The sequence below is a fragment of the Centrocercus urophasianus genome, unplaced genomic scaffold (genome assembly GCF_019232065.1).
Source record: "Centrocercus urophasianus isolate 14NV4802_14NV808 unplaced genomic scaffold, USGS_Curo_1.0 seq_13, whole genome shotgun sequence".
In the NCBI taxonomy this organism is placed as follows: domain Eukaryota; kingdom Metazoa; phylum Chordata; class Aves; order Galliformes; family Phasianidae; genus Centrocercus; species Centrocercus urophasianus.
The window spans coordinates 20,845,576-20,868,739 of NW_024884475.1; the positions used below are offsets into that span (position 1 = coordinate 20,845,576).

The 23,164-nt window shown below is 37.9% G+C and overlaps 2 protein-coding genes across 12 annotated transcripts in view; one reads left to right on the forward strand and one right to left on the reverse strand.

The window, feature by feature from the left end:
• Positions 1–18,341, reverse strand: part of TMEM156 (transmembrane protein 156) — a 31,244-nt gene extending 12,903 nt beyond the window's left edge. For 5 of the 6 annotated variants that reach the window (XR_006167593.1, XM_042811587.1, XM_042811586.1 and 2 more), the window contains exons 1-6: positions 18,217–18,341; positions 13,975–14,256; positions 12,195–12,446; positions 10,298–10,405; positions 7,407–7,511; positions 848–946 (exon numbers count right to left, since the gene is read on the reverse strand). Coding sequence is in view for 5 of the 6 variants with exons in the window: in XM_042811587.1 (XP_042667521.1) it covers positions 848–946; positions 7,407–7,511; positions 10,298–10,405; positions 12,195–12,446; positions 13,975–14,256; positions 18,217–18,316 (946 nt within the window). In the remaining variant the exon portion in view is untranslated. Of the gene's footprint in view, positions 1–843; positions 947–7,406; positions 7,512–10,297; positions 10,406–12,194; positions 12,447–13,974; positions 14,257–18,216 lie in introns of all 6 variants that reach the window. The other variant, XM_042811584.1, reaches the window with a different exon arrangement.
• A 2,633-nt stretch (positions 18,342–20,974) lies between these two features.
• Positions 20,975–23,164, forward strand: part of KLHL5 (kelch like family member 5) — a 49,534-nt gene continuing 47,344 nt past the window's right edge. For 4 of the 6 annotated variants that reach the window (XM_042812246.1, XM_042812245.1, XM_042812248.1 and 1 more), the window contains exons 1-2: positions 20,975–21,145; positions 23,036–23,128. The gene's annotated coding sequence lies outside the window, so the exon portion shown is untranslated. The remainder of the gene's footprint in view (positions 21,146–23,035; positions 23,129–23,164) is intronic. The other 2 variants (XM_042812249.1, XM_042812250.1) reach the window with 1 other exon arrangement.

Consider the following 23,164-nt stretch of genomic DNA (forward strand, 5'->3'; position numbering starts at 1 on the left):
TCCTCTGCCCTTGTCAGAAACAAATATCAGCAAATTGCTGATGTCTAGGATTCAGTGTTCTATACCAGAAAAATAGTGTCAGAATTAGCACTGCTGCTTTCAGAGGCACACAGCACTTAAAAGGCTAACAGATTAGTTTATAGATAACTCTTGGTACCAGAAGGAAACTTGATTTTGTTTTCTTGCCATCTAGCTCCCGCAAAACACATTTTCCTGTTAGTCATCTCATATATTTGGCTAGATGAAGTAAGAAGTTTTTTTGAGCAGATAGCGCCACATATGGAGTACTGTTTAAGGATTTAAGGATAGGGATCTGGAGAGAGTCCAGTGAAGGTCCACAAAAATAATGAGGAGCCTTGGAGCATCTCTCTTACGAGGAAAGTCTGAGAGACCTGGGACTGTTCAGCCTGGAGAAAAGGAGACTGAGAGGGGTTCTTATCAATGCTTATAAATATCTAAAGGGCAGGATTCAAAGTTAATGAGGCCAGGATCATTTCAGTGGTGCCCAGTGACAGAACAAGGGGTAACGGGCACAATCTGTAACACAGAAAGTTCCATACAAACATCAGAAATAACTTATTTACTGTGGGGATGACAGCACTGGATGAGGCTGTCCAGAGAGGTTGTGGAGTCTTGTTCTCTAGAGACATTCAAAGTCCACCTGAATGTTTTCCTGTGCAACCTACTGCAGGGAGCCTGCTTTAGCAGGGGGTTGAACTACATGATTTCCAGAGGTCCCTTCCAGCCTCTATGATTCTGTGATTCTGTGAGTCTGTGTTTGCTTAATACTAATTCTAAAAATACAAGGCAAACAGAAAAATTTGAGCATTGTAAGGTACTTACGTACATTCAATACTTGATGTACTCAGATGACAGTGTTCTTGTTCAGGAATTATGGGCAGTATCTTACGTGCAGTAAGTGGAATTGGTTGCTCGTTGGCCTTCGCTGTTAAAAGTTAAAATATTTTTAACTCACATTGTTAAACAGCAAATACATCAGCAGAGTGTTTGAATACGCAAGTCTGAAAATCATTGAGAACTATCTGATTACAAGACAGATGTGCATAACCAATTTTTCAATAGGATTTCAGTGTCCAGAGATACAAATGTATGTCTGGAAGTCCTGCAAGTATTAAATATGTTCTGGTATTTCACTTCTGCATGCTATTTAGACTACAGCAGGCTGATCTGAAGTCTTTATGGAAAGCAGCTGGGAGGTAGGCAACTAAATTGCTCGTGAAAAGTTTACTAGTAGTGAAAATACATGCAAATTTGGGTTTAACTAGAAGTCTCCCTGTATGGGAACTGTTGAGTCACGGCCTGAACCACTGATTGACCACCTGAGGAAAGGACTGGGTCAGCCCTGAAAGCACAGGTGAAGGTGATTCAGCTGTGTGAGCAGAAGTCACAGGTGGTGCCTGGCTTCATCTCTCCTAGACCCCATTTAAGGGCTGACTGCCCCTAGGAAAGGGTTTCTTTCTAGAGATCTCTTCTCTGTGGAGACTTTCCTGGTAACCTAGATCTTTGGATACAGGCGAGCATTCCTTTCCTGTTTGTTTCTTTTCCCATTTTCACCATGGCAATCTTTCTAGCTGTAATACCAACTGTAATGCTCCTCAAATACAAAAGCCTGTCATTGGCTGGTTGAGAAGAAACAAATTTAGAATGTAAACTTTCCAATTCATTTTAATATGAGGACAGCCCAGATTGTCACTCAGGAACATCTGATGTGGTTTCAGGTAACTTGTCATATGCACAAGGAGAGTATCTAGGTGTCATATGGTGGTTAAAAGAGATGGCATCGTGCACCTCAGAAACAGGGAGTGATGCAGTGATGCCTTTAGCACACTGCCAACAAGGATGCTGATACAGTATCTTACTGGAGTACAGGTAAAGAAAGAGTGAAATAGTATTGCCAGGCTAACGAAGTCAGAGTTATTGATGCAATAATGCATTTTTCAAAGAGCTACAGAAGAAGTAGAACCCAAAATATTTTAACTTCAGGTTCACCCTGTCTCTTACAATTCATGACTTCAGTAAACTTACAAGTGGGTTTCTGTTGTGTTTATAACAAGAGAATGTACTGTAATATAAGTTTAGCTTCATCTCTTCTTCACTTACTGTATCTACTGACCAATGTCAAGTGAAGTTTGGATCTTGGTAATTAAGAAACTGTATATGAAAAATAAAGCTAAAATAAACCTAGGGCAAATTTTAAAAACTGATCTCATTTCACCCTCAGGCTGAACCCTGGAAGAGAATGTGGGCTTATATTTCTTTCAGAGCCTAAGTGCAGCACTGTTCTGCATGCATGCAAATAGAACAGAGAAATAAAAGACCAATCATTTAAAAGCACCCTACTGAAAGCATACAAGAGCTATAAAAGCTCGTTAAAATTACCTGTCCCTTGATTTTATTCTCCTTTCTGAAACAGCAGAAGACCCCAAATGGTAATTAACTTTCACATTTTTTTTTTTCCTCTGGAGATGTTGCATCTTTGAAATTAGCAAGTTTGTGTTTAGTATTAAACATCATGATAAGCTTTGCTTCTTCCAGCATTATTCATCTAAGTTACAATGGCAAGGACAACAGCTATGTCAGGAACTAACTGGGAAGGATCAGAATCAAATATGTGATTGCCTCAATTGGCCAAGATTAAACAAATCTCTCCTGTCTTGGCTTTGCATCTACTTAATACAGTAGAAGCTGTATCCTGCCTGTCCTCATGCTAAAAAGAAAATGTATCGCAGAATACAAGGACTGAATCTGAATTCAGTGGGATTGCAGCCCTGGCACTACTGAGCCAGGCATTGCTTCTACTTCCAACCTGTCAACTAGCCTGAAGTTGCAGCAGTCCCTCGGAGAGATGGCAGAATATGGCACATTTCCTTTAATCTTGTAGGCTGGGAACCATTATTTTAATATGATAGCATGGAATGCAATGTAGGAATTCAAGTGACTGCTGGGAAATTTACCTAATTGTTTCTTTCATGCAAATTATAGTTGCAAAGCATGCTTATATCAGATGGTATGGATGTCACAAAATGCAAACAGTCCAGAAGACAACAGCAGCCCTGAAACTCTGAGGTTTTTTTATTCTCCAAATCCTGGTTGTCACTGTGATCCTGCATCATTCTTCTTTAAGGATGAGTTATAAAACTACCATTCAATTGCTTAGTGGCTTTTTTAGCATTCTATAGCATATGTTTTAAACAAGCCACCCCACTTCTTATGTTCCTGGAGACTCCAAAATTTCTGTACCTGAGATCTGCAACTATTTCTCTTTGCTTGCAGCATTTAATCTGTTTTTCTGCTTTTCCTTTTCTCTTAGCCTGAGCAAAGAGCCACGCACTCAGACTTACTGATGCGTTATCTTTTATTTTTATTTTTTTACTTCTGATTGGCATACTTTGGGCTTTTTAAAAATTACTTTTCCATTTGAAATGTAGATATAAATGTTGATGTACTTGCTTCACTGGATAGTTTTAAGTGTTACATTTTATGCTAAGACTGCAGCAACTGAGCTCTGTATCACCTTGCCGGTGGCCTTTGTTCAAGTTGACCACTGTTCCCCTAGGAGAAACACAAAACACCTCCTCAGCAACAAAAGTCATGTGAACTGCTGGCCATGTGCCCCAGCCTGACCCCCAGGTATGGCTGGGGTGGCTTCTGCTCTTGCTGTTGTGTTATGAATGGCTGCTAGCCTTCAGGAGGTATTTCCATTGCTGCTGGGAATTGAGGCCAAAACATGGATGCTGGTCTTTACTAACAGTAACTCAGCAAACCATGGAGTAGCCAAGTGCTGTGTGCATTTACTGACTCTGGGCTACATTCATTTTCACTAGAGAAAACTTGTAACTCTAAGATTTCAGATAAGTAGCACAGATGCGAACATACAAATGCATGTTGTAACTCACAGGCTAATGAAATATCAATTAAAAATGTTACTACTTCAATAAGTACAGTCTTTGGAATACTCAGTACTGTGACTGAGATAAGTTCAAAATCTGTTTTGGCGAATGAACTATGCACATGAATTAACTTGGCATGGCTAAAAGCCAGGAGTTTCATAATATAATCAGAAGAAAACATACATTGGAATTAACTTTGCATTACTGTAGCAGACTCAGAGAGTGAGTCAGGGAATCCTGTATTTGTATACCAGAATGTAATGAGCCAAAGTATGACTTTGTGAGCCAATGGAGTGTTGCTGAAAATGAGAGAAGACAATTTCAGCAATGTGGCAGGCGTTATGTCTGAACTAAGATAGCTCACAAAGACTGTAGAGTGCTAATATGATGATATTAGCAATATGGTTCCCTTTCTGTACACTACTCTTCTAGAACAGAAGTGGGAAGAGGATTTTTTCCATTAGACCTTATGCTGCATTCAAAATAGGACAAAATCGAATGTGATTTTTTAATGCTGGAAAAATGAGATCTGGAATTTATAGAGCTGAACTTCTATGTACTCACACTGTAGCTTATAACCCACATACTTACATTAATGAAACTTCCAATACGAATCTGCTAGGCAGATTCACTCCTAGGTATTAAACCTCTTATTTATGCAATCTGTATTTCTTATGCAACTATTTTCTTTTTTTCTTTCTCTGTTTCTTTTCCTTTTTTTCCTTTTTTTTTTTTTTTAACAGTGTAGTATATAGTTCATACACACACAGGTAGTTATGTGCCATGCCCCCAGGCTTAAATTCCTTTTTAGGATACAGCTATACGAGAACAGCAATATTTAATGAGTTGCTAATAGTGGAAAAGGTATTTAAGTAGTTTGGCAAAAGTGGGTTAAGGAAAAGGTATACAAGCAGCACAAGTACAGCTATCTTCCATTTTGTTGGAATCGAGGCGATTTAAGCACTGAGCCACACGTGACAATTTAGCAGTTTCTGAGGTCTTCTAGAACACCTTGGGGAATACTACCTAGTTCTCATAATTGCTGTTATTAATTTAGTAAGCTGTTCCAAAACCTCTTCTACTGCCTCTCCAATTTGGAAAAAAAAGGAAGTCTTGAAATAAAAGCCTCTGATGTGGGAATCTCCCTAAGATTCTCTGTCATGAACACAAAGCAAGAAATTGATTTTTTTTATCTATACTTTGAACTACCACCGTCAAATTCTATCCAGTATGAAAATGTTCCATGTCTGGAAATATAGGTCAGGCATTTAAAGAACTTCTTGCACTGAACAAAAAAGCATCCTTTGCTGTTGCAGCTGAATAAAGGGAAACTGCATTATCAGTTTAAACCATGCAAGGAAATGTTTTATGAAAACATAATGACAGATCCAAAGTCTAGATAACATGTACCACTCTATATGTACTTTTTTTAGCTTAACAGAACAGTCACGGTACAATCTACATTCATGATCAGAAGAACACACTAAAGCTTCCCTAACATCGCTGTATGTGCCAGTTCCTTTAAAATACCATGATTTTCTTAAGTCAGAAAGTTATCATTTCAGTCCCACCATAGAGAATATACTGTAGATCTTCCCTCCTTGCCACTGGGCTGGATGGTGCACAGTGGCAATAACAGTTTTAGATACGAGCTGTGAATTATCTATTTGTAGTAACACGTTAATGCTAAGCCACTAATTTACTTTGCCTCCTTAAGAAATCATTCTTAAAGTATGAGTTTCCTTCTTTGTCTTTCCTTATCCTTTTCTGAACTCTGAATGCTTTGAGAAGTATCTAACATCTTTTCATCCATGAGATACCTTCCCACCCCCTTGTAATACAGAGTTGTTTATTTTCATTATGGTGTTTCCAGGAGGTTTGTAGTGTCTTCAGTGAATCTCAGTGTTATGCTTCTAGACTTCAAGCTACATACTAATGATAAATTAAGTACTATCAAGGACTGTCAAATAAGTAACCTATCACAATTTATAACCGACTATCACAGTTGCAAATCCTGGAGGTAAAATGAAGTAAATACTTTCCATCTGGTTCTGATTCTACTTTAAGTTGTATAAATTGGAAAATTGTCTGGATTCAGTAGAATCATAGTGTGTGAAATCAATGAATATCTGATTAGAATAAAGCCAATTGTTTCAGTCTATACAACTAAGCATCATTCTGAGTTAAATGTATAGATTGAAGCAGGAGGAATGTGGAAGTAAGAACAACAAACCAATATGGGATTCCTGTTCTCTTCAGTACAATAAAACTACATTTGAATTTCCATAAAATTTCATAATCAAAAATGCCTTTGGATATTCAGCACTAAAGATGACATTGTGCTAATAAAACAGGTATGGTGAAGCTACTAAAGACAAAAGATGTCAGGGAGATAATCCCTTTCCTGGGGGATGAAAATAATGAGCTCATAAATATATCTTAGAGGTAGCTTGTGCTCTAAAACTAAGGAGTATAAATTGTACTCCCAGGAGAGTTCAGACAGACAGGGAGCTATTCGCTCTTTTCTAGGTAAAATTGAAATGCCATGAGTTACTGAGTTGTAGAGGGAAATTGCTTCTTCTCTAATTCTTCAAGAATTGACAATACAAACAGCGAGGTACCCAAGCCTAGACAAATTTAAAGCCATTTATTTCATTTGCTGGCTCTGTAGCTGTTCTTGTCTTGAATTCGTTCAAAGCTATTATTCTTTATGTTTATGTTTATCTTTGAAAAGACAGAGCTCCCTTTGTGGAACCAGAATTGATTGAAGTTATTGCAGCATATGACTTTTCCTGCAATATCAGTAACAGAGCCATATTTGCTAATTTACCCTCACACAAATTTAATAATAAATTCTAATTTCTGCAACTAAAACCTTGAGGTTAGCCATGCCCCTTAATTTATCTGTGCTAAACACACTATACTCTCAGAAGACCATGTTTTAATACTGATCTGAAGCTATTAAATTTTACTTTGTTGGGATTTTTCTCTAGCACTGAGCTGCTAAGTGCCAGCAGAGACATTCTCTGGGCCTTCACTGCTATCTTTGTCCATCCCATCCTTTAGTAGTTGATTTTGTTGAGTCATAAATACATACAGCATGCATATGATTGCCTACATTTGTGTACAGTTTCCATACACTAACAAAGTACTTGGCTGCAAGACTTTAAATATGGCACACAACATGACTAAAAACTAAATTGAAGTATTAAAAACAACAGCAACAACAAAGAAGAACAGTCATTAATGCAAAACATTTGGAAGACTGACAGAAGCATTCCAACATATTATATGTCATTGTACAGACTCACTGTGAGAATTATTTATTTCTGATATAAATGTTTCCATAACATAAGCCAGATCAATTTTTTATAGGATCAGGGTAACTCTGAAACAAAACAGAGGCATCCCTTGGCAGGAAAGACTCAAAAGCATTTCTTGAACTCTCCATGTTTCAAGATGTGTTAGCTTTTTATTTCATTTTATATTACCTACCAGGAAATAGATGAACTTTAGTAGCAGAAATGGTTCTTATGTCAAGTCTGCAACCACTTTTCCCTTGATCAGTAGAAAACGTTGCTGTTCCTCTGTGCTTACAATCTGTTTTAAACAAAATAAGATATCCTTAGCTATAAAATTCTATACATCAGTCATTAGAGGGGAAGTGGGTAAACCTCTTATATTTAAACTGTTTAACATCTCCCATGAAAAAGAACAGGAAAGTTTTGTGATAAGGTCTTGAGAAAAAACTTAGCTTGATGTTTTTTTATTTTTCCAAATTAAATTTTATGTCTTCATGCTTACCCTTTTCAAATTATTCTTTCCCTCCTCTGGAGCATGTATCTTGAGAACGCTTTGAAAGGTTATCAAAAAGGTCACTCTGCACATTCCTATGGAGGTTAAGAATCTCAGCACTAACAGTGGAATAGCTAGAGTTGAGTGTACTAGAATCCTAGGAAGCCTACAGCTTATTTGCTAGTTTGTGGTGTGCACCTTTGGGAGCACAGTATAGGAACAAGCTCTGTATCACTGAGAGAAAGATAGAGATGATCTTAATAGCACTGATCTGTAAAGACAAAAGCCCAGGTTCTCAGCATTCAACAACAGACATGCCCCAGTATTTTTATTTAGGGAATGCTAAAAAAGAAAAATCATCTGTAAGAAATTAATAAAGTTAGCACTATTTAGGTCATGGTATTTTGTGAACACACAAGTGAGATATAATATGCTGAAATCCTAAGTCTACATTCTGATGGTTAATGTTAAAGGAAGCTCTGGAATTGGCTTTAAGGCAAGTCTGGAAGAGTAATAGTGAAGAACTAATTTCTAATTTAGCTCTTTTGTCATGCATCAGTTGCAAGCTCCTTCAAATGTATTTGGCTATTTTATTTTATGCACTTTTGGAAATAACTTCGTTAATGTTTCAAAGAGTCTCAGAGTCTGCCAAACAGAATATCTTGGAATGTCTCAGGAGGAAATGAATAATTCCACATTTCTTACCAGATTTCAGTAGTACTCAGAAATTAAGAGGAAAAAGTACTGACTGAACTATGATAGTAAAAATTCATAGCAGCTGTTTTAGGCACATAGTAATACTCTGATAGATTCTTCAGGCACCACTGAAAAAAGCAGTATGTAGACTTTTGATTAAAGATGGCATAATATATACATATAAGGAATAAAACTTTCAAATCTAATTTGTATGTTCTTGTCTTTTTGCCAGTAAGATACTGATGTTGTATATGATGTTATAAATTGTAAATTTAACTAATAACAACGCTATTCCTCTACTAACAGGAAATGCTCTCTAGAAACTGATCAGAAACCAGGAGCTCACAAAGGGCATCTCTTCTTTCCTGCTTGTGCCTAAAACAATTCTGAAAAACTTGCATTTAATAGAAAACCAATGTTTAAGAGTAAAGGTAGTAAATCGTTAATTATCACTACTAGCAGCTCTGTATTAAAATGAGATGTTATGACTCAGAGCGTAGACAATAACACTCATGACATTTTTTGCATTTTGAAAGCTACCACAAAAGTCCTTCAAACCAGAGCATTTAATAGCCCACCTATAAAGATCTATTTTACAGTTCATAGAATTTGTACATATATTAAATAGCATTCAGATTTTGGTTCCTGCAATAAATAAAAGGTCATGTATTTTAACCAAGTTCATATGATGAGGTGATTGTTTTGTCATTTTGAGGGGCTGTCATTTTAAGCAACTGTTTCACTTATTAATTAAAAATATATGCATAAAATATTTACATTATGTAGATACCAAAAAAATCACAAACATTCTGATCATGGAAACATCTTGTGTGTAGGCACTCTTCTGCCTTCTGTTCAGCTGTCATTAAAGCTAAACTCTTATTGCTCTTTCATTACAAAGCTGCCTGTGAGTATAGTTGAGATGATGATAAGCTACATGCAATCCCATTAGTTTTTTTTATTACCATTGTGACCAAGGTCTCCCCATTCTGTAGCTCCCAACTACAAGGAGAATGGACAACTGTCTGTTAATAGGAACTAAGTTCTGGTTCTCAAGAAGCTTCCTACCTACTCAGGCCTGACACAAGTAGAAAGTCTCAGAAAAAACTGCTGTGAAAAGCATCTGAAAGCTATTCTATTAGGTAAGAGGGTAAGTAACTTTTCACAGTGATGAAAATGTGTGCTCCCTGTACCATATAGCTCTGACTTCTAATAAAAAATAAAGACCAGCAGCTGATGAGGTCAATTTTCTGCATAGATTTTGTGCAGAGTACTTTATCTTGGTTGTCCAAAAGTCTCATGCTTAGAGTACTCCTACACTTTTATTCTTGCTTTTTCATGGCATGTTGCTAGAAGAAATACTGTGAATCCTAATTTCAGACTCTGTCCGAAGTGAATTGCATAGGAAGACCCTGTTTTGTTCAATGAAGGCAATGTGTAGAAATAATTGTTTCTGTTTCAAAATAAGTTATTCCATAGCAAAGTTAGTTTCTGAATTGCTTTGAGTACAAAGGGGAATTTAAATCTGTTTAAAATGGTCATTGGCATCTCTTAAGGCTTAGATCAAAGATCAGATGTATTCATTTCATTTACTGAAATAAGTCTGAAACCAGAAGTTCTTTAGACAAAAGACCATAGGCTACCAATTATGTGTCAGAAAAAAAAAAAAAAAAAAAAAAAAAAACCCAGCTAAAACAAACATACTTCATTTAGTAGCAAAAATCTTGGATTTGCATCCACAATTCAAAGATGAAAGGGATCAGTCATCTGAGTATTCCAGAAGTTTCTACAACACTTTGATTAAAATACTGTTGTCTGAAACACATAATCAATAGCTTTGTTATTGTCAATTTTTCATAATGTAGATGTTTAGTGCAGATGAGCTTGTTACTTACAGTTTTGGCCATTTTCTTGGACTATTTTGTAGATGACAACTGAAACAGTCAAGACAACAACAACTGGAATCATACTGAGCCAAATGATCTTCGTCATACACATTGGATCTGTCCATTAAATGTAGAAGAGATCAAATTAAGCTGGAAATCACAATTTTACATGCAGCTCAGCCAGTAAGAAAATGCTTCAAAGATCAATGTTTATATTTAACGCAAAACAAGGAAAATACATATCCTCTCTTTCTTTGCTTTTTAATGGGACACAGAAGAAAATGATTCACTGTTCGATGTTCACCTGTACTGACACTCTCAATTTCCAGGTCCATCTTCACGTATCAAAGAAGGAAAAATACTATACATAGAAATTTTCTTATTAAAAAGTAAGAAAATACCTCCCATAGAAAGCCCTTGGGGAATACATTCAACAAGCTATTAAAAGCTAGTTTGGGGAAGAACTGGTGAGTCTTGGTGTGAAAATGAGGAAAGCTGATCTTTCAGACTATGGCTACTGAGAAATTAAACCACATTCCTGTGGAATCAGTTCAGTACCTAGTGCAAGCCTGAACTGTGTACCACAGAGGAAGGGCATGGAGAACTTGCCTCCCCAGAAGACCTTTGAAACCTCTTTGGCAGCTGCATGCTAATGCATACCTTGACATTGTCTAATAAAATATTAAAAACAACAACAACAACAAACAACAATTTGACTCTGACTCATAAAATCAAATTACTGGCCACAGCCAAAACACTGTTTTCCCTCTCTTGATGTAGAATACCATAATTAGACCTATATTAACTTTGAATGCCTTCTTCTCTGAGAGGTCAAGCGGTAACTACCAATAAGGCCTTCAAGTAAGCACAGTTCATTCCTCCTAATTCATAACTAAAAAGTACTTTTTATAGAAGTCATTTAGGCCTTCTCCTTTCAGGCATGATACTGTACTCCATCTTGTAGTAACTTGTATTGGCTTGCATGCCAATAGTGCCCAGTCAAAGCTCTGTGAACCTCTCCAGCTTTGTTTTGAAGTAAGCAAAATAGTTGTTAATTTTTATCAGTAACTTGAAATTACTATTAGGAAATGGTGGTGAGATCACAGTTTTAAAATTAGTGGGCAAGTTGAAAACTATGCTCATATGCAGTCCTATTTAAAAAAAAAAAAGTTCCCTCTCTTTACTAGGATTTAACCTGGAAATATTTTACACTGGTTTATCCAACTCAAAAACGCTTAACTTTTCCAGCAAAGACATAGCATAAAATGCATTTGCCTTACAAAACTAAATGAATGTAATAATTCAGCAATTCCCCAATGGAAAGTGTAGCATACATGGGCTGGAAGGCCTGACTGTGGTCAGGCAACCTCCTGCAGCACAAAGAGAAACTTAAATAGCTGTCAGGCTGTCCTCTGGGAAAAGTAAGCCTAGCTCAGCGGAATATTTCTCTTTTAAGTAATGCTGAAAGTAGGATGTTGCTGCACAACATTCTGAAAAGTCAAACTTGTCTAGTGGTTGTTCTGCCTTCAAAGTTAACTGAATTGTTTAATTTACCTTCTAGACAGCAGAATTATGCCATAAAGGGGGAGGGAAAAAGAAAAAAAGTAATTCCAGCTTTTTTCAAACATGCATTTTGTAAGTCTGTCATCATTAAGTGGAGAAAAAAAATTAACATTTACAGATGCTTGTTTTTCTGTCTTGTTTCTAGGGAAAAAAAAAACCAAAAAACAACAAAACATAGCAAAACATGTCAGTTGACTACTTACAATGGTCTTTTACTAAGGGATGATCAAAATTGCATTGTTTTGTCGTGAAATAGTTTCAAATGGTTGCTGAAAGCAGATAACTACCTACTGCAAATTTTTTGCAAGATGCAAATTGTTTCCAAATCTCCTTTGTAACTTACATTCCACATAAGACTTCAGTTGCAGTGAAATATTCATACAGCTGTTTTGGTCACTGATCATAGCCATTAGACAAGAGTGATTTAGGTATTCTTCAGCTGCACTTCTTCCTCTGACTACAGAGCTGTTGATGTGGATTTCCAGAATGTAGTAGGTACTATGCTCTACTTCTTCATTTGCATGAAGCATGGTGAAATTAAAATATTTATAAAAAGAAATAGCATCTTCTGTGTTCACTTCAGATGAGTCTTTTGCTATAGGAAATACAAGGTTACAAAAACAAACAAACAAACAAACAAACCTGTTAAATAACAGTATACAACTCTCAGAGCAATAAAATATTTTCTCTGTCTTATTTAAGAAAATAAATAGTGCATTTTTACATTACTGACTGTAATAAAATGGACAAAAGGATGTAAGGATCCTGAACAGTTATGAGGAGTACTGATTATCCTTAAAAAATACATTTCCTCAGCAAATTATTGCCTTTTTTTTTTTTAATCTTATAACTAGCTTCAAATCTTTTGTTGTTGTTATTGCTCTGTCACATTTTGTCAAAGCTAACAAAGCAAAAAACTGAGCTGTGAAAGAAAAGAAACAATAAAAGCTGTACAATGATAGACATCTGCAGTGCACATCCAGCTCCTGTGCTATTAGTTGCAGAAAGCCTTTGTTTCATTTCAAACCACAAGCTGTGAGGTTGGTAGAACATTAACAACAAATACAGGTAAATGAGACATTGTCAGAAGTGTTAGATTGTATGTGTATAAGAACAGAGTTTGTCCACATATTTATTTGTTTTGGTATTGTCCACGCTTGGAAGGACAGCTCTATTCTTCAGTAAGGAAACGATGCAGTTTAAAGAAAACTGCATTTCTCACATTCAGGTCTTGGCCTCTTGCCCCTGTTGCTGGCAATGTTAGGAGAGCAGAATTCAGAAGCTTCTCCTCCTCCAAATGTTTTCAGATACACTGCAAGTGCATAAGGCACAGAAGGAACATACTGCTACTACTCTGAAAAACAGTGGATGTTGCTAAGTGTTTCATACTGCTGTGCCTGTCCTTATTCAGTGCTGCCTTCTATTAAACAAGAAATGCCACTAACTCTTTATGGACATTATAGATTATATGCACAAAAATGGTCATTTAGTTCTTTTAATTTCTGCATAGCTGCCATCTAAGTAGTTACCATCTTTGATTTATTTCTTCAGATACTTGATTGCAAATTTTCATCATATAATATCAGCCATTAGCAAGCAGAGATCCACAGTGACTCTTAAAATTAAACCTATCGAGAAAACTCATCAGAAACTATAGAACTCTACAAATAAATATTTTGTAAAATCCAGCAAGAAAAAAAAAGAGATCAAAATGCATTCGTAAAACCCAGCTGGTAGGGGTCAAATTTGCAACAGCAATAGTTGGAATAGTTGGACAAGGCAATCTCGCCGCATTCCTTGCAGACCTTAAGATAATGAATGCTCCCCCATACACAAGATCCTCAAAGAAAAGAAATCAGCACTCTCAGCCAAGAATTACTGCTGCTACAAATACGACAAAAAACCTGTGTTTTACAGCAATGCAAAGAATGCTATTAAGGAAAAAAAAAAATCAAACCAACCAACCAACCAAAAAAACCACCAAACAACAGCAGTACCTGCAGAGTTTGCAAAGACAATGGAGAACCAGCGCCATATTATCATCTTCAACTACCAAATCAAGCCATGAGTCTTGTGCTATAATTGACTACTTCCAAATAAAGTACTTTGCTTTTCCTACTTACTTTTTTTATCTATTGATCTTGATTCATGATGATCAACATTCACATCTCTGCTGGATTCAGACTCTGAGTACTTAGTATTTGACTGTTGTTCCCTACTAGAGGACAGGCAAATACATGGAATATTTTGGAAATCTGAATGATTTACAATGGTCTTCAGTAACACAATCTGATTTTCTCTTTTTTGTTGCAGCGATCTTTTGCAAGAATTATTAAAAGTACAAAGTGGAAAGGTGGTGCTATTTGATGAACAGGTATCCATGCACGATACAACTACAGTGTTAGCTGAAAAACAAAGAGTACTGTATTAGCAAAACCATCTCTTCATGTAAAATACCCTTTAGCCATCATACAATGAAACGCACTTCTTGAGGGTTATGGAAGAATACTGCATGCACCATCAAGCAAGGAGAAGAAAGCAGAGAATATTTTCCCAACATACATTTTGGATTTTATTACTGAGTTACATGGAATATCTTTCAGTACTGACTGAATTGCATTTGTGGTGATCTCTAGTGTCAAAGTTGTTCAAATTTCAGCGTGCTTGAAGAGAAAATGAAACCCACTTGTGTTTGAAACAGGAAACATAGCCCTGCAACCATGCTGTTGCAACCCACCAGAGTGATCACACTGTAAAATAGTTAGGAGAATGAAAACTTTCTCTCCAATGACACTTAAACCCACAGAAATACCGCTGAATCCTCCAGCCACCCTTCCTGCTTTTTTTCTATTCAATCATTAAACTTAATGCACAGTGTTTTTGCTAGTTGAATTTCAATACCAAATTACTGCAGCTGAAGCACATTAATGCAACAAATAACAAAAAAAAAAAACAAAAACCCACATAGTTTTAATTATTAATGCATGTTATTTTAAATGTCTTTTACATTAAAGCAAGGCTTTCCTATATGAACTGTGTATTTCTACTTGAGTTAACCTTGAACTATTTTTTCAGTATGAAAGAAATTGAAGATTAAAAATCTTCTGGGACTCCAACATGAAATATGTATTTATGAACACAAATAATCCCTCCCATGAGTTGATGTAGTGCTAACCCATAGTATATTAGCTAACCTTCCAATTCTGGTAGTATCTTTGCATGTCTGTGATGTGGAAATTCTGCATCTAACACTCATTATGAGTGATATGTTCATAAATCCTTACGTATAGACAGGAAAACAGCCTTTGATTGCTCCAGTACTCATCTGCAATCTGACAGTTTCAACAGCCATCTGTGCTCATATCAGAGCTGACTGGCCTAAGAAACAGATCGGTGAAGGATTTCAGGCAGGAACAGAAATAAAATCCAAAATCCAGTGCCAAAGTCAGTTACCTTCACTTTACTAACATTACATAAGAATGTGATAAACTCATAAAACATAACACATTGAAATGTAAGATATTACATATGTGGGTAAAAAAAATCTAAGATTTTACGTTTCCATTAGGAAAGTCAAAATATTTTCCTCAAAATGCTTTTGATCTGACCACCCTGGAGTGGAGCAGACTCTTGAGACCCAGTTCTTCCAGCTGGAAGAGATGGTTTGGGCAGTCATCTTCCAGTCAGATGAGCCAACATCGGATGGAAAATGTTTACCTTCCTGGCAAGGCATGCATGCAGGTGGGGAACTGGTCAAAGACTACTGCCACAGCTTTCAAGGTCAGCAAATGGCAGTTCTCCACCAGGCCCCTTTCACTGAGTTTGTACATAGACCTGGGAGTCTGCTGACTGTGGTCAGGGGGTCTGTGCACAGCACCATGTATTCCATTTTGCATCTTATGCTCTGCGTGACCAAGCAGGCTCAAGAGCTGCCTAATGCTAGCCAATTTACAGAGCGTAAAGAGTATGCTAAAGGATTGGAAAAGTTTGAATGCTGTACTGTTAGGGAGGGTACTTACCATCCTCTGAGAAAAATCTGTAACCCGCATACTTAATATTAAGAAGTTCTCTGGTTATTAAATCCTTTACTAAGCCTCTATTTAGTTTTCTGTTCTGTTTTCTACTGAAAATCCAATTCTATTAAAATGAAATTATTCATAGGGAAAATCTGAATTTGTAAAAAAAACTTATTCGCCTTAAGAAAATAATAAATATTTCATTTTGGATTAGCTTAACTATTTTTTTTTCTTTTGATCTATGATACTCAGTTTCAAATCAATTCAGCAGTATACAAAATCGCATTTTTATCACTTCTTTGCAGAAATGGTAGCAAACACATAATATGTCAGAGATGGCAGAGGCCTACAGTACAACATGGGGAGTACACAATGATAAATTTATAGTGGACACAGTCCATCAAATAACCAGACCCAGAGGACGAGACCAGAATTGAGAGCATTGGGCTCCAAAAAAACAGCAACATTTTGTTCTAAACTGAGGTAATGTAAAGCTTCACAGACTTTCAGCCAAATAAATCTGTTGCTTTACGAATTTGAGGGAAACAAGTTTCAGTTTTGGTGATACTGAACTGTTTTCTTTTGATCAGTTTTTAATGGCTTGGGTTAGATTTTTCCCACAGTGTCTCTTTAAGGCATAATCTTCAATTTTATTCTCACTCTGGAGTCAAAATAAATGCTAGAACTTTCCCTAGGGTAAAAAAAATCAAAGTTTCACTTACATTATATCAAAAACCTGAAGTACCTGCAGTGTTAATGTGATCTTAGACAAGCCTGTGAAACAAGGTCTCAACCACTCATTTAGGAGCCGATCATAGAAGGCACAGTAGCTGCCTTTTACATGACAGTGAAGATTTCCAGTAACAAATTTTTGTGGGGAAGTAATGTCCACAGCCTCCTAGCCAGCAATTTGAAACACCCATAGGAAAGTAATTCTGTACATTTTAAGCTTGCTACACACTTTGGATTAAAAGCAGTTCCCAGAAGGTTTTCAGTGAACCAGAAACCAAATTCCTTGAAATTTTCATATTAAATTGTTCAGTGTATTTACTTTCTCAAATAATTCAGACGTTGCACAGTCTTTCATATTATTCTATAGTTTTTACAACATCCAAAATATGACTATGATTCTAATCTTCCAACTACAATTCTGTGCAGCGTGCTGCTCATATTCATTTTATACATAATGTGATTAAGACCATACATAAATTTCAGCATTGCAACAATCGTGTTATTGCAGTGTGAAGCAACTCCAAGAAGAATAATCTAGGACAATTACAGTGGAAAAATGCAATTACTCTTGAATGTTTGACAGTAACGTCAATGTTTTCTTCTGCTGATATTCATGGCATTATTTGTGTTGTCTGTGCTACTAAGTCCTTTGATCACTTCTGTGTGGAGGTAAAACATTCATTATTCCAACATCTTAAACTGAATGATTGTTTTCATAATGTTTGAAACTTACGATAGCTTAAAAAGTTTGTTGGTTTATTACCTATGAAAAACTATATATTATATTCCAGCCACTGTCACAGTGGCTGATTTTGGTGAATCAATATAAAAATGTAAATGTAAGTAAACAAATCTTGGTATATTTGGTATTAATTTGTTTCCAGAAAATTACTTCATAAAGAAATTGCTTCATAAATAATGTAGTGATGTCTAGGAACACACCAGCTGTCAAGGGGATTCTTTTTATTATAAGATTTGTCTTATACAAAACCTTACTTAGGAACGGCTGTGACAAAGCTATTTTAATATTAATTTATTTATGAATTTTTAAGAAAGTGCTGAATGCATTAGTTACACTCACATATTTTGTATTCATCTGAAATACATTATTGACCTTCGGGATCACCAGTATTTGGGATTTCTGTTAACAGATTTGCTTCACTGAGCTATAATACCAATTCTGCTCTACTTTTTTATCGTGGTACCTCTGCATCCTCTGCGTATCTCCTTCATAGGTTAACCATATGAAGATTTATAGCCATTTGTGTTGAGAGATTTTTAAGAAAACTTATTTTTTAAAGACATGGGTAGCTGCTTCTTAACATACACCTTTCAACTACTAACTTAATGAGGAAGCAAGTGAAAAGTACAGTTATATGCATATAGTGACCAGAAATTTTGCAATGTACATAAACGAACAGCAAACTCTTTTCAAATTACTACATATAATGAATTCTGTTTGTTAAAAATCTAAAGAAAACAATCTATATATACGACTTACACAGTTCATACAAGTATAGCATCGTAACTATCACTTTCAGGAAAGCACATGCCAACTTTTCAATTGCAATTAGACTTCAGAACAAGCAAGGGGTCCTTTAAAAGCTGATCACTCACCTTCACGGACTTTGAAAAACTCAGGTAAACATAAAATAAACATGGTGAGTACTCCTAGTGCTAACCTGAAGAGTTCTGATTTTCTTAAAATCAAGCACATGCCACTGAAGCACTCCCATCTAGCACAGTGGTGGCAACTTCCTTCCTGGTTTAGCTTTCAGCGTGGTGTGGGCTTTATGCAAAACAACATCTATGCATTTCCTTTTTCTAATATGACTTTTTCTTTTACTCCTTGTCACGTTAAGTTGTAGAGAGAGTAGTTCTGTCCTTATGTTGGCTTGTCTGACAATGAATCAAGTGAAACAGTGAAGATAAAATTAATGTATCAGGATGAAAATACAAGAAAACTAACGCATAGAAAACATTTCATTCATCTGGGGCAATTTTGTTTTAGGAACATCATCCCCTAATGGCCATTTTCACATACCTTCTGAACAATAATATAATCATCTTTGCGAAGAAATTTTGTTCTCCTTTGGCCAAGAAGATTGAAAAAAAAAAAAAAAAAAAAAAAAAGTCAGAGCTTCACTAAAAAATAAGTCAGATGAGTCAGATATGTATAATTTATTGTTTCATTTATATACATGTGCACTGGGGCCAGGATGTGTGCATATGACATTTAACTTCACGTATAACTGTATATTTAAGACTTCAATAGATTGGTGATTCAATCATTACAACTTCAAGTTACTGATATGGTAAATAAGCAACGTTTTAAGTCCAACAAACTGAGGATGAGATGTTCGTAGCATCATTGCTGCTCTATTCTCAAAGGACAGCAGATGTGTTGCAAATTTGTACTGTGTCTTCAGCATGTTATTAACCTTTACATCATGGGAAGTCTGGAAAGAGCCATTACTAATTCTATACTTAGTAGTCATAATTTTAAAGTTAACTTTCCAGTTAGAAAAGTGAAATCTAGATGAGACTGCAAAGAATATTTCTGGAATATTCTGTATAAAATTATCCTGGATAATGCATATGTAAAAACAATGTTTCTCAAATATCGAGCATCTAGAGTATGAGAGAATTAATTAATGCAGTTCTTTTCTGACAGATTTTTTCCTACAACCCAATAAATAGTGAGTACTGCCAAACAGAAGCAATGCCATTGAAGTTAAAATAAGAAATGTCCCATGAACCTGAAATGCCCCAAATGTTATCTAGTTGCCTCAAAAGTTGAGTAAGGCCAGGTGGAATTTAACCCACTATAGAAGGACTTTTGCTGGAGCTTTAATGAATACAAATTTGTTAACACAAAATTTTAAATGTAGCAACTTTATGTGATGAAATCAATTAAAAGAAAACAAAATGAACTAATTTTATTTGGACACCAGGTTATAACCTAAGTAGCAATTATTATAATAATACATAATACATCTGAGTTGGAAGGGACCTTTAAAAGCCATCCAGTCCAACTCCTCTGCAATGGACAGGAACAGCTACAGCTGGATCATCACTCAGAGCCGCATCCAGCAGCGATACAGAAAGTCACCAGTTTGACTTTAAAATACAAACTATAACCACAGCACCGTTTATATGCCATTTTAGCAAGTTAGCTCTACACCGTGAGAGACTGTGCTGCACTTAAATATCTCCCATATTATTTATACTTTCCTAGGTTTTGCTGGTGTTTACCCACCCCTTTCACCCAGTCGGAATGAAAAAGTCTTTCAGAAACTGCAGGAGGACTTTGGCAAGTAATATGCATGTCTGTGCCTTTCTAAGACACTCAGACTTTTTTCAGGCACATTTTAGCTCAGTCTCCAGTTCAGGAGAATGGCACAGGACCTGTCCCTGCACCCCAAGGACATCCTAAGCCTACACATGATTACCCCGAGACAGCTGTGTGTGTGTAAACGGGTGTCTGCTTGGACTGACCACTGACTGCAGTGAAAAGCTGGAGTTTTCCTGCTGGGGGACACTTCTGTCCACCTAGTTAATTTTTCCACAGTTTGAAGCAATTAGTGTCTTTGAAAACACTACTTCTCAGTGCAATTTAGTGAAAACGGAGTAAATCTTTCAGAGTCAGTCATGAAGACCACAGGCAGACGGAGCACTCAGCCACGTAGGCTGCATGTTCTTACAAATTAGGCAATGAAAGCCCGACATACATCTGCTTCAAACACGTCCCGCCACGCTTCACCGATGATCTCGCACACCCCTAAATCAGCTTTATCAGTCAGAGGCACATCTGACTTGTCACACAGTCTATTAATTTGGAAAATTATTCTCCCTTTGGGTGGCAGAAGTCAGCGGTAAGGTGCTATGAGGAGTGCGGCAGAGGTCAGAGCGTGCCTGTTAAAGGGCGAGTACAGGCTGCCACAGCACTACACAGTGCCATGAGAGGAGGTTAAATGTTGTGCCTTGTGTCACTGCTGATTTATTTCAACTAAATGGAGGACGGACAGAACGACACAAATAATTCGCTGCGCTGTGTCAAAATACAGAAAGGGTACCCAGCGCGCAGGAAAAAAGGAAAACCGCACAGGCGGACCAGCGCCTCCCTTCGCCGCCCAGCCGACAGGGGGCGCGCTGCGCCGAGGGGAGCAGCCCGGAAGCGGGGCCGCTGGCTGGGGCGGTGCGCGGGCCACCCGCTCAGGCCGGGGGGCGGGACCTTCTGAGCGAAGTAGGCGTGGCGATAGGCCCCGCCTCTGCCGCTGGTCCGCCCCGCCCCTCCCCTCGCGTGCGCGGCCGGCCCCGGGGCCGCAGCCGCCGGAGCGCGCCCGCGGGGAGGGGCCGGCGGCGGGGCCCATGGGGACCCGTTAGCGGCGGGAAGCGGCCTCCCGGTTCCCGCTGCCGTCCCCGGAGCAGAGCGGCAGCGGGAAGGCGGGGGGTGTCGGGGCCTCCCCTGTGATTTTTTTTTAATTATTATTATTTTTTTCTCCCTCCTTTCTTCTCTCTCCTGGCCCTTCCCGGACCGCGAGAGGTGAGAGGGTGGCGGGAGCTCGACGGCGAGGAGAGGGGGCTGGGGCTGCCGGCTGGGGGAGGAGAGAGCGCGGAGGAGGAGGGCTCCGGGGGCGGCTCCCGCGGCCGAGCGGGGAGGGAGTGCGGCGGTGCGCGGGCGGGCGGCTGTGCCGCGGCGCGCTGTGCCCCGGGCGGGGTGCCCCGGCTGGCACCGTTAGGGGCGGAGCGGCTGTCAGCCCGCTGGTGCTCCAACTTCCCGCTGTCCGAAGCGAAGACATCTAAGTGTTGTTTTCAGTAAGAGCTGCCGCTCGGGTCTTGTTACGAGCGTGGATAGGGATAAAAAGCTTGAACTCGCGGTCAGGTCGGCAGCTTTTACAGAGACAAACGCTTTGTGTTGTGGGGATGCGTCACGTTGGAAAACGGATCACGAGATGTGTTCAGTGATCTTTCCCGGAACCGTCCTTTCCGTTCTTGTGAAGGTGTTTTTGCAGCAGAACTCCGGGAGGTGCACGCAGATAAAGGCTTTTTTAAAACACAAAAAGAAAACAAAGCAAAAAAAAAAAAAGGAAAAGGAACAACAAAGCTTGAACTTCAGAGATGCATTCCTGATAGCGGAGATCACATTTCCAACTTCACGCTTTTCCTGTTTTCTGTTTGCTGAACAATGTTAAGCAGCACAATGGAGGACAGACACAAACTGATGGCAGTAACCCTCAGCTGAGGCAGTGCTTTCATCTGCCACCCTTCAGCATCATCAGACTTTCTTTTGAGGACGTCTGTTGGAAGGGCAGGTCTGCTGCTGGACCCTGCCAGCATGTAGATTTTAAAACGTTGTGTTAGAAAGGCAGAGAATATGAATATAAAATCAGAAGAAAATCCACAGAGATTGAAAAAAATCTTGCCTTAAACTGTTATGGTTCAAGCTAATTGCAAACTGTTGCTAACTGGTGACGCACACTGGATGAAGCTGTGCCAATTCTTTGGCTCTAGATCCCCAGTATCAGTGGTTCTGATACTCCATGTTAGTATTGATGTAGTTCAGTTGTGATAAGGGAAATTACCGAAACGGACAAAACATCATCCAATAACGTGAGATTTTTCAGCTTTTAGGAAATTGCTGTGTTTCCTTTACAAAAAATAAGGTGTAGGTTTGCCTCCTCTTTATCAGCCAGATTTCCCTTTTATTACAGCTAGATGGAGGAATGAATTAATTGCAAACCTCGCTATCCACTATTTGCTTTTTTTCTGTGGGAACAAAATTGTTGTTAAGTTTTCATTCAAAATAACCAACAAAGCAACTGGAGATCATAAATATTTATATTAATCGGCTGCATGGCCTTAACAAATGCAACCATGTAGAAGTGATGAGGTTATGGGCTCCAGTTGAGTTCATGTTACTGTTCTCACAGCTGGAAGGTCCTTGCACCTGGTAGGAAAGATCAAACTGTTGAAGGTCAGATATTAGATACCATATTATGCATGCAGGTGCCTTACAGGGCTGTTTTCTTTCTTCTTAAAGTGACTGGGGTCACTTTGATTCAAAAAGTGGATGCATGCTGTCTCAGCAGGCTGGATTCTTCCTGGAGCTACAGCTAGGCAAAGTAGTGAAAATGTACTAAGGTTATTTAAACAAAATAATTATAATTAATCTTGTAATGCAGTGTTTCTTGAGAGTTTATGTATTCAAATTTCATACTCATTCCTCCTCTTTCTTTGAACAGTTTATTGTAAATGTAATTTACGTAAATTGTGGAAGGATCTGAGGTGACAGTTGCTCAGTGGCACTTTAATCTCTTTCAGGATATGAACTGAGGGACAAATGAAAGTTCTGACTGAATAGAATAGGCAGTCTGTTCTCAAGGTTTTTTCAGTGCCTTGTTTCTGATTTCTTCTCACTGTTTTCTGTCCATAGATTATTTTCTGCCTACCTCATCTTCTTGGAAGGAGGAAGACAAATGGAACTACATGATTCTGTAAACACCTAGAGATCATTCTGGTGTTGTAGGTAATTATTGTACTTACTCAATTCCAGTATTGAATG